Below are 12,029 nucleotides of genomic sequence, written 5' to 3'. Positions count from 1 at the left end.
GGAGGGATTCGGGCAGGGACAAGGGAAGAAACCTGCTCTTTACATCAGTTAGTCCCGCGCCTGCAGGCACGGGCACAGAAGGTCCAAGTGCGCGTGCAATAAACGAGCCAGATCACAGAACCATTTAGGTTGGAAAAGACCCTTCAGATCATCCATCCTAGCAAAAGCGGGGACACCTGCCCCCGATTCCTCTGAGCTCTGCCCTGCCTCCGGCTGCGCAGGGACCGGTGGCCCGGGCCAAGCCGCGGCCGCCCGGCGTGGGACGCTGCGGGACAGCAGTATGCTACCTCTCAAGAGCCAGCCGATAGAAATGTTACGTGTTACACAGCAACGCTGGGCTCTTCAAGGTCCGGTTCCAGTAAACTGGAAAGTGAAACGCGAAAGATTTTTCCCCATTTAAGCAGCAGGTCGGTGATCGAGTTCCTCAGTGGGAAATGACGGAGGCAGGACTGGCTCTCGGACTGCCGGCTCCCACGCGAGGCAAAGGCTCGCTACAACAGGCAAACACCTATTCAACAGTAACATCAACAATAAACATTTTATTCACAAAAATAATTACAAAATTACTCTGCCACTGTTAGAAAGTGGTGTTTCAAGTTACACTCTCATCAGCGGGAAATAATTGCCGTAAATGCTCCAGAGGTAAAAGCCACGTACAGAACAGAAATTAGTTCACAGCTTGTGCAAGGGCAAAAGAAAAAGACAAACCCCGCTTCACTGCAAACTTGCAAGCCCAAGGCGGATTGCACAGATCAATGCCTCAAAGGCAGACTAACATCTACAAACGTACAAAATGTGAAAACCAGTTTCTTGCCGCTTCAAACATCAGCTACAGTTAAAAAAAAAAAAGGGCATTTAACTTTAGCTGCAAGTGACACGCAAAAGGAATAATGACACGTTTGATTAATTTTCTTAGATAAATGAGCTACACTCCTGATTCAAAATTACTCCTCCTCTTCAAAATTAATTTGCAAAAGCTTCGTATTAGGGCTTAATATGTACTTCAGAAGCTGCGCATGGTTCCTCCTGATCGCTTGTCCCATTTAAATTGACAAGGCCTTTCCTGGTGGGTGTGGAGCCATGGCAAAAACCCCATCTCTGCAAAATGACCAGCTTTACTGGGAATTAACACCGAACTCCTCATAGCAAAGGCAGAGGTCTATTTATGGGGAAGCATTAACAGTTTCACCATTAGAAGCAAATAGAAACTGCGCTGGGTTACTCCCGCAGCCAAGCCCCAGGTTTATGGTGGCACCGTGCTCTCGGCACGCCCCGAAACACCTTTCCGCAGCGCTTCGCTTCCCTCGCCGTGCCCCGGGCAGGCGAGGCCCTTCGGCTCTCCCAGGCTCCGAGCCCAGGAGCAGCCCTGGCTGGAGGGGACTGCGTCAGACCAGCGATGAAGATGAAGGTCATCCGCTGAAACCCGCTTTGCCCCCAGCAACCCTCTTCCTCTGACGCAGATCCCGGCCTGACCCTGTTCCCTACTTTCTCCGTTTCTTGGCGGGGACTTCCCGGGTCTCTTGCCAAGACGGGGCCGGAGCCCAAGAGAGGCACCAAGCGTGGGCTCCTGGCTCCGTTCTGTGTCAGACAGCTTCGAGTACACAACTCCTGGTATAAACCTCTCCTTCAGCCCTTCGCTGGGTGAAATAGCTGTGTCCCTTGGCACCCACCGCCTCAGCGGACGGTCATTTTGAAGAGAGCGGGAGCTCCTATTCTGGCTACGACAGTCCAGCTGTCAGGAAAAATCTTCCTCGGGAGATTAAGAGAGAAGTTTTTCTCCTCTGATAACTTTAAATGTGTAATAGCGTATTTAAATGTCACTGTCTTTCATAAGAAATGTGCCTGAAAGAGGGTTGTGCTTGCAGATGGAATTGCTGTATAGCATTTAGAGTGCCTGTGTACTTAATAATGATGGATCTGCTCTTAAAAATCAACACGCAAACTCACTACTGGCACAAGCCAAACTCCGTCGCTGTGGGTGGAGCGTGGCTCCTGTACATCGAGGGGGAATTGAGACTTGGGTCTCCAACAACCGAAATCCAACCCTGAGAGCAGACGGGCCGCTCGGCGCACGCAGCCGGCCAGGCGCCCGCGGGCCCAGCCCTTCTCCTGACGCGGAGTGCCGGACATGAAGCCCCGGAGAGAAGGCGGGAGGGCTGTCTGCTCGCAGCTCTGCAGGGACAACAGCCCTCCAAAATGACCTCGCAAAACGCCTCTGTCCAGGCACCGTACCTGCCCGGCTTTGTCTCACCCAGGAATAAGCAAATGAGATTTTGCTCCTGCGTAAAGCACGTGTATTGGCTGCCCTGTGAAAGGAGGAGACCACTGTAAACACGGAATAAACCAGTTCTCTAACATGGCACGGGAAGTGCTCAGCTTTGTTAAATAAATGAATGGACTTGAAGTTGAGGGAAAAAAAAATAATGGTGAGAAAAGAATGTGGTAACTGACCCCAGCTCTTAGTTTCCTCTCCCAAAGGCAGATGCTGCCCGCAGGAGCGGCCGGAGCCAAAACCGTAACCGGAGGCCAGGGCAGAGGCAGACGGCAGCAGATGGCGGATGCAGGATACGCAGATTTTGCCTTTATACAAGAGTCTAAAGGTGAAGAGCGGGATCGAATGTCCATTCGATAGGGATGAAGAGCCAGGTTTAGGAAGTACTTACTGAATAAACTCGTACAGCTCTGGCCTGCCCCCCTCCGTGGGTCGGGCCCTGGCTTCACCTGCACTCTCAGAAACGTAGGGATTGGAGGCATGGCGTGGAGGTTGCTTCAGAAAAGGCACGCTTACGTTAAGGGATTAAAGTGCTTGGTTCTACAGTAATTATACTTAAAATGTTTTTGCTGAAGCAGAAGGATCAGCTAATATTTGCAGTATTTCTTACATTCACAGCAGGGATTTTTGTAAATACCACATCGGTTGGTTTTTCTAAGGAGCACCATTTGCTCTGGCCATTAGGAAAAAACCATAACTGGGATGGCAGAGAGGCACGCAGGAGGAGGACAGGCTGGCCTCCCCAAGGCGGCAATGTCTGGGTATCTACCAACTCCCAGCGAGGGAAGACGTTCTGCACTTCATTTTTAACGTAGCAACCCTCGAGCACAGCTGCAGGCTGCCCAGGCTGCAAACGCTCTCCTGCCATTAGCTCTGAGGCACGTCGGAGTCTTGCGTGACGGGGACAGAAGATGAACTCCTGCATTCGCCCGTGTTCCCAGGAAAGCCTTCACTGGTCCACTCAGCTGATCGTTCCCATGGTTAACGGTACTCCTGTCCTTACAGAGGCACTGGATAAGGACTCTGTAGTAAAATCAATGCAAGCTTTTCATTTCTTGAGCGAGATGATCTTCAAACGCAACTCAATAATTTTTCTGGACACTGCAATTAAAGAAATCCAAACCTCCTGATGAACCATGCGTTTATTATTCCAGTCTACAGTGAACTGCGCTACCCTCTTCACTTCCCAACGGCAAGAAGCTTCAGCTGTTGGGGGCACGGGGAGGGGAGTCTCTCCTCCGAAGAGACGGTGATACGGTTCCACTGCTGTGGCACAAAACCACATTTCAATAGTTCACATGATGTCTGCATCCCAGGTTAACAAGAGAAGGTTGATGTGCAGGAATCTAGGTCTTCCACCCCAAATTCGGTTGCACCACGTGAGGGATCCCTGTGGCATTAGCTGGGGCAGGTTTGGTGGGGCAGCCGACCTACACTGGCCTCCCCGCGTCTTCAGCCTTCAGGGGATGTTGGATCTGGTGGACAAACCATCAGGAGAGGCGGAATCCAACGCCCGAGTCTGTTCCTGGGGCACTCTTCGGACCCCGGAGGTTGTGCCACTTCAAGTTCACGTGCTGGCAGGAGTGAATTTCTTTTTTCAGATGAATTCCAAGGTTAGCATTCACCTGGGTGCTAAGCACAGCTTTACTCCTGGCACGCTACAGGAACCTTTTCAAGACTTCAGGTTTGTCCCTGCAGCCTCCAATCACATTTTCAGTGACAAGGAGTTTTGGTCACTAACACAGTGTTTTAATTCCCCCCCGCCATACGTAATATTTTTGAAACAAGTACATCAGATTTGCGTCATGTTCCACATCCAGAAACGGAGACACCCAGCAAGAGCCAGGTTAGCAGCTTGTTTGAGAAAAAGCGGTGGGGTTTTTTTATAAAGCTTCTCTTAAATTCAAAGTGCAGATAAATACTTGCTTTGGTCCCTTTTGCTCCAGAGGATTTCTTATCACTAATATATTAAAGTGTTTCCACACCTCTCCTACCATTTACTATTGTTGCTGGGTTTTGCCCTTTTGTTTTTAATTGCCTATATTAAGTTTTACATAAATTTAGCTTTGGAATACACAATATATTCATCTTTCTTAGCCCCTCAAAATAGTTCTTTGAAAAGGCATGTATACAAAAATATTTACTAACTATGAAGTAGAAAAAAATATATTTGGCTTGCAAATAACCGTGGTTTTCTCTACCTGCTTATCCCAGAAAATACAGCTGAGATGCAAGATCTCATTTTCCTCCCACCTGAAGCTTTCCAGCCGAGCAGGGCTCGTGAAGGCAAACTGACTTCTCCGAGTCCATACAGACAGGCTAGCTCACCGAAGATCAAAAACCCAGGATCCTCGGATCGCGTTACTGCCTTTTCTACTGTGGGCTCTTAGGAAAGGGGTTTGGAAGAGACGTTAGTTTTATGGCAGTACCATTTGTACTAGAATCTCATGTTCAACAACAAAAACGTGGACATTTTACTTCCAAGTACATCATTTTACCCGGATAACACCCCACAATTAGCGTGGCCACAAGAATCTTGATTCTCTTCCTCTTCTTGCAGTACCGTAAGTCTTTAGCTACTGGAACCGTTACTTCTTCGGGGAGTGTTTCATACACTGAGGCACTGTTCAGCGCACGTCTCTGACCTCACCGTTTCTTTTACAGCTCTTTGATTCTACTGATGAATATTTTCAATTTACTTTAAAAGCGACCCCAGAACAGCAGCCACAAGTTTGCCGTCATTGGTCAGGGCCTCCCTTTCAACAACTGAAATACGGCGTTCTGACTGCTTTCTCATGTGGACCATCTGTGTATTCACAGGCTCAATTTAACACAGATGTCAGCTAAGCAATAAATACATCAGGATTTTGGAGGAAAAAAAAGCCTAACAAATATATTTGGTATTTGTAGGGTGCATCTGTTTACCACCAGTCCAAGCGGATACCGATGAATGATAACCTGGCAGTCTTTCTGAGCGTCCAGTGGCCGCACCGCATCCAGGTCGACTCAGTCTGGAGCACTCTGTGTCCCAAACCATTCCCAGTCAAATGACAGATTCGAGCTTTCCACCCCCAAAACACCACACACGTACATACTTCAATCTACATATTAGGTCTCTCCTTTCTATCTTGCCCTTGGGGACCCCAAACAAACCCTAAAAGAAGAACAAGCTCTTTCAACACAGTTTGCTGACGTGTTTGAAGAGAAGAGATACTTTACTCCTGAACAGAGAGGAGAAATGTGCGTATGGGTCTGTACTGCCAACAGACACACTGAGTTCACCCCTGTGGAAAACACGGTCGTGTTGGACCATAAATTGGCAGAAGCCCACTGCTACAGAACTGGGTGCCGTCCACATCAGGACTGTAAAGGGCCACTTAGTAAATGCTTGAAAAAGGAGCTGTGTTCATTTGGTGTGTGTCGCTTGAATCCTTCCCAGCCCTTGAGGAGCGTTTGGGAATCTCCGCACCAAGCCCTGCAAAAGCCCCGACTCCTCTACCTCTCCCCAGCTGGAGGAAGAGTCTCTTGTCATCACTGACGACACCTGGAAGGTGCTGCTGTGCTCTGCCTGCAGACGAGCAATCCGGTGGCCGTGGCCGTTCGTGGCAGCCGGCTGCGGCTACAGAGGGCTCACAAATCTGTCGAAGGCTCTGCTCTGGGGACAGACCACAGGCTAGCACAGAGCCCGAGAACGGAGCGTTAGCACAGGCTGCATCTGGATCACGTCCCATCCTCTCACCTGAACGCCTACGGCACGGAGTCCGATTCCAAGCGCAGTTCTTCACGGCGGTGCTCGGACATACACCTAACAGGCATCAACAATAGATAACTTGGCACCAGAGGCTAACTTGAACACAATCAAATCTCTAAAGGAAGGCCCCGCATTTGAAAATTAGGTCAAGAAATGGAATTTCTTCCTACGAAAATCCTGGCACTCAAATATAGAACCAGTTATCCAGCTTCAAAACAGGAGAGCTCCTGAAAGAAGTCAGGAGAGGGAAAAACAGGGGAACATATCGACACCTAAAAAATTAAAAACCCAAAATATTAAGAGTATCAAATTATGATGTGATGACTTAAGAGTTTTTCTCTGTGGTCTCTTGCACCTTGGCAGCAGTCATCTGAAACTGCGGCATGTATGGCACAATGGCTTTATACTTAAGGCTACTTTGGATAAATGCATTTAAATTAGGAGGTGTATGCTGAAGAAACCCCACATCTTTGAGTAGATTGGTTGTATGGAACTGACACATCACCCCGGAACTTTCTGTTAAAAAAATGTCATTTTCTCTTTTTTCCAGTGACGTTATCCCTAGGTAATACAGGCTCCGCTCAGGACTGTCTCCGTCTGTGAAAGTGTCATCCTGATCTGAAGGCTCTGAGAATCCCTCTGAAGAAATAAGGGAAAGGGAAAGAGTCTTGCTGGGCTGCCTGCCAGGCAGATCAGGTAATACGAGGAATGCTCCATTTCCCACCTCCCAAGAGCTACTCGAGAAGGTGCCTGTAGCTAAGGAATCTTCAGCTAAGAAGCATCTATCAAAACAACTTCTTAGATTCATTTTCTGTTCGTAAAGCCCACTTGATCTGGAGTTACTGATAATAGTAGCATATTTAATATCGGCCTGCCTTGTAATTTCTCCACTGATGGGGTCATCATGGGAGCTCTCAGAGAAGCTGCTACTATTGAAATGGCTGCTAGAGCAAGCAGAGTCATGTTCGGAGTCTTGAATTTTTGTAAACATTGAACCAATTACTAAAAAATCTTGTGTGTCTTCTTTTTTCAACGCTTTGGTAACACTGATGTCTTCCAGCACTATTTCTGGTTCCAGAAGAAGAGGCTCAAATGACATTGCTTCGGGGTGCTTGATAAATAGATGCTCAAAAGTTTCAGGCTAGAAGAAAAGATATATTTTAATGCTCATCTATTATTTAATAGCATTATTTCAGTATGAAGCTACTGATTTTAACAATCAACAGACAAAACCCCCACAGTTTTAGTAAGAGTATATAGTTAAAAATCCTCTAAACCACATTTCCTCTTTTCTTTATGTCTGCGTGTAGGTGAAGACTGAGGGAAAAGACAAAAAAGCGAGAACCTGTTTGCGTGTCAAGTGCTGCAAAGCATGCGTTCTGTGAAGTGCTCAGCACTCCAGCCAAGACAGCGTATCATTTAAGCTGAAATAGAAGCAGCTGAATGGCCCCATTCATTTCAACATTCATAAACACGCACGTACTGTTAAAAACACACGCAAGTGCTTTGCAAGACAAAGGTCTTACGCCCTTAGATGTCCTTGGCTTTTTATTTATATTGTATAAACAATAGTCTTAATCATTTACATGTCAACTAAAGTAACTTTCCCTGCTAGGATTGTATTATTTAGGGTCAAATTCAGTCTTTCCGTAGTATTTTTAGAGCATTCTGATCTGAATAGCAGCTGTATGTTTGAACTGCATGAAGAGAAACACACATTTATTTTGGAGAAGTGCATGCTGTACTACTACCTAATATATGCGTGTAAAATACACAACAGCATGAACCGACAGCAAAGCTGGAACTCCTAGCTACAAAGGCAAATTCACTTGAAAAACATGTATTTCCTAATGAATTCAAGACAAAACAAATAGATAAAAACAGGTTTTGTGCATATTAGCAAACCATATTTTACAGCAGGAAAGCTGCCAAAACAACTAGGAACATGTCAAAATACTTAGACTAGTATACAATTATAGAAAAGAGTAAACTAACTTGCGTGTCGTAGGCTAGTACTTTAGGCTAGCCTAGCTATCAGTAACGCCTATGCCCTCACGCAGCAAAGCTGGCGAGCGGGTTTCTAGCTGCTTTGGTACTCGCCCCACACGAGTCCATCACCTTCCCACACTGAAACCAACCTGCACGCCAGAATGTCTCCTAGTCTTCAAAATAATGCCAATAACCATGTATAAAATTAACCAGCTACTGAAATGAGCTGTAGGCTGCTACCATACTGTATCCATCAAGCCACAATAATCGTAACTTATATTGCCCGACGAAAGCTATCTTCCCTCTCACAGGTTTGCTGTGGATTGACACAGGGACACAGGCGCCGCTGTGCCAAAGCAGACTAACAGTCCGCTCAGTGCATACAGCCCGCAGCGGCATTCTCAAGTGGGAGATATATATTATCGGGAAGCTTTTGAACAATCAAAAAAACCATGTGTCCTCCTGATACACCTGCCCTCCTACAATGAGCAGCTGGTTTATCCTGAACAAAAGATGGTTTATATTCCTTTCAAAATCTGCTTGCTCCCTCACCCCAGCCCCCAGTATCTGCTCTTATAAATGCATAGGAGTACCATAGAAAACATATAGATACTATTGCCTGCAAAGATTACATACATCACATTTAAAGACAGGAATGTTGTTTGGCAAAGGCTGCCATCTGTCAACTCAGACACGTCACTTATTAAAACATGTCAGATACTTCATCACATAGAACGCATAATCCAACATCCTGAGAAAATGTAAAACTACAGCACATCAGCAATTACAGAGTAAGCTGGGTGAATAGTGCCGTATGTCCACAGTATATGCATGTATGGTATAATTTGGGCACAAACTGTATGAAACAACTGGCAAAGTAGTTCCACAAAACTCAGGAGAAAAGTCATAGTCTCACCAGTTCCCAAACTCTGCTGACCAGATGAAACGAGATCCAAACAAACAAGGAATTTCAAGCAACACCGTATTTTGCTCTCCTCTTCAGTCTAGGTTTTAAGTTCCGTTTGTCTCATAAACAACAGACTACCTCTGAGCTGTAAGCCAGTTACCACGCCTGAGACAGGTTAAAGTCAAAATTACTTTGCACTCTAGTTGCTAAACACACATATATCAAAATATGCTATTGGCCTAATTTGGCCATGACCAGATTTTGGCTTTCACATATATTTAACTTCACACATTGCAAATCAGCCCATGGACACGGTAGGGTAATTTAGATATGCATGAGGCTTTGCAAGATTGATATTAAATTCCCTGTAAAATATTTGTAGTTGTGTTTAATTAATTTCTCGCACATTAGGTCCTAAAGCTTTTTTACTTTTATTTACTATTTTATTGAGCAAACAAGAGGAATTTTTCTGATTTTGACATTATGCATACATGTAAAGGCTTGCAAGACAGAGTCTAGATGCAAGACTTGCCTGTTTTAGATTACGATTTTAACCTCTTGCTGCTGTGAGCAATACAATCAGGACAAAATAATACTCTAGAAATGCAGTTCTGGGGAACCAAATACCAAATGTGCTATACTGAATATACAAAGTAACGATCAGATGTTGACTCAAGGATTTAATATTGATATGTACCAGGACAAGGCAGTTCTACATCAAATACCTTCCGAAAGACATCAGAACTTTCCAGTAGTGGTATTTCCAGTAGTGGCTATTTATGTAATCAATGCTTGTTACAACTAAGGAAAAATACCGTCCAAGTACTGCACACTGCTTTTTCTACTGGAAATTCCATGAACACATACAAAAGCAGGATTTGGCCCTAAATACACAGTTTCAAAGAATGTGTTCTGGCCTTGGACACTCATGAGGCAAGTGAGAGATGATCGTGCTACTCTGAGGACAGGCACTGTGCCTTCAGTGCAATTAACATTAAGCAACATTTTCCAGTAAGATTAGTACAATGCATGGGAGAGGCATGCTTTCTACTGCACAACAAGCTGTCAGAAATCATGTCAAACTTCAATTTCTTTCATACTTGCATGCATCGTTTCTTTTCCATTAATTATGGAACAAGGCATATAAATATGGAGCAGTATCACCAGGGTGTCAGCTTTACCCTCCTTTCCTAGTTAAAACTTCATCAACTCTAATACACTTATTTCAGCTCTACCAGTCGGCGAGGAGAATCATTTCCAACGTGCTAAACCCAACGTGCAAATTTCATGCACCTTTGCAATTGGGGACAGTGAGGATTGTCACGAGCCCCTTTTGCTATAGATGAAAAGCTGAAGTGGACAAATACAGGTGCACCGCTACAACTTACACTCCTGCAGCCAAAGAGCCCAGCCCTTCCCGGGATGCAGCCGGGGAAGCAGGCGTGTCAGACTGGTCTGGGATTTAACAACCTGTGCAGGTAAAACACACTTAGCTTTGTAGACCCAGCCAGAGGCACAGGCTCTGCTAACGCCAGCCAACGTGACTGCTGCCACGAGGCCGGAGAACACCCACTCTTCACTCCATCCGACCACAACTGCATCTTCCCCAACAGAAAGATTTCCAGAAGCTTCATTTAACATTAGAACATATAGCACGGTGCATCAGAGAAGCACGTACTTTAGCACATGAAAAAGCCACAAAAACTTGTAAGTAAAAAAAAAAGCAGAAACTGCCCTAACACCACCGAAATCAGATTTTCCTTGAGGATTTCTGGCTTGTTTTTTCAACCACGGATCCAATGTTAGAGATTATTCAGGCATCTGCATTGATATGGCTGCATGTTTAAATGATAACAAATGAAGAAGCCATATACATAACATGCACATTGGTATTTTCAGGAAAAAGCAAGCAAGCAGGCAAACAAAGAAACAGTAAGGCACAACACACCCCCAGTTTCTGCATTCTCCAAGTTGCTGCTGCACCCAAATGCATGTAAAAAGTTCAAAAGACCATAATGGGACAACCAAGGACTTGTGTAAATAAGAGATTTGATCGCTTTGATGTGCCTGGAGTCAGTGGAAACTCCCAAGGCAGCTCTCAATTAGAACAAATACTCAATTAGAATAAAAAATCACTTTCAAGTGAAGTCAATAACTGAGCAGATCTTGCACTCAAGCTGGATAAATCCCAAACCAGTCTGATGTCTCTGCTTCCACGGCTGCATCCTGGGAAGGGCCGGGCTCTTTCAACTCCTTTTGAAAGCCAGGACTTGAAAGTATTCAGCCCTTTGCCAGCCACAGCCTTAGTCAGTAGGGCAGTAAACAAAAGTTTGAAATGCCAAATCTAAAGCAAGTGCTTCTGCCTATGCAAGTGACAAACCGTGCTTTGGTCTGTAATATGGCACTTGCTCCCGATTTTTGCAAGAGCATATTAGATGTTTGACAGAGCTACTTCCAGGATTCGTTATATTTAAACAAATCAGCATTGTATGTATCTGTGCTTCCTGTCTTCTGAATATAAATAGAAAACTCTTCTAACAATTCTGTATAGGAAGCCTGGGAGCTGGCCCAATGGTTCAGCAGGCAATGACCATGATTAGACTTCAAAGAATGTCCATTCTCTGTTTAAATGAAATGAAATAAAATAAAAGATGAGAACAGAAACCTTCACTGGGAACGCAAACTAAATACTTGAAAAATCTTCTGCCGTTAGATGCTCTTTCTTTTAGAAATAACAGGCCTGAATGTAGACTATTGTCTCAATGATTACACACCCTCAAACTCTGGGACCATGAGAAACTTTGTCTGCTGGTGCAAAGTGGCTAAGGCCATGTAAAGGCTTTTATTTGTCACAGCTCCCGATTCACGTGCCAAAGGGAGAAGCAGTTTACCCCAGCAAAGAATCTGGCCTTACGATACACGCACGTGGCACTCATTGAGGTGCACAAGCATTATACCTATGGGACTCTACAACTGATGTACTAATTGCCCTGAAATTTAAACACCCTCTACATTCAAAAGAGGTGTTGGTCTCTGGTCCTGGCCCATTTCCAGAAATTAGCTTTCTACAGCTGAGAGAACCACTGTGTTGCTAACTTCAGAGGCTCCAA

At 45.2% G+C, this 12,029-nt stretch overlaps 1 protein-coding gene across 7 annotated transcripts in view; it reads right to left on the bottom strand.

The window, feature by feature from the left end:
• Positions 1–451: 451 nt before the first annotated feature.
• LEPR (leptin receptor) overlaps positions 452–12,029 on the bottom strand; it is a 47,726-nt gene continuing 36,148 nt past the window's right edge. For 6 of the 7 annotated variants that reach the window (XM_075508926.1, XM_075508932.1, XM_075508927.1 and 3 more), the window contains one exon: positions 452–7,164. In XM_075508926.1, coding sequence (XP_075365041.1) covers positions 6,349–7,164 — 816 coding nt within the window. In that variant the 3' untranslated portion in view covers positions 452–6,348. Of the gene's footprint in view, positions 7,165–7,228; positions 11,541–12,029 lie in introns of those variants that run through there. The other variant, XM_075508933.1, reaches the window with a different exon arrangement.

This window comes from Mycteria americana, chromosome 7 (assembly GCF_035582795.1).
Source record: "Mycteria americana isolate JAX WOST 10 ecotype Jacksonville Zoo and Gardens chromosome 7, USCA_MyAme_1.0, whole genome shotgun sequence".
In the NCBI taxonomy this organism is placed as follows: domain Eukaryota; kingdom Metazoa; phylum Chordata; class Aves; order Ciconiiformes; family Ciconiidae; genus Mycteria; species Mycteria americana.
This window is presented reverse-complemented; position numbering and strand designations above follow the sequence as displayed.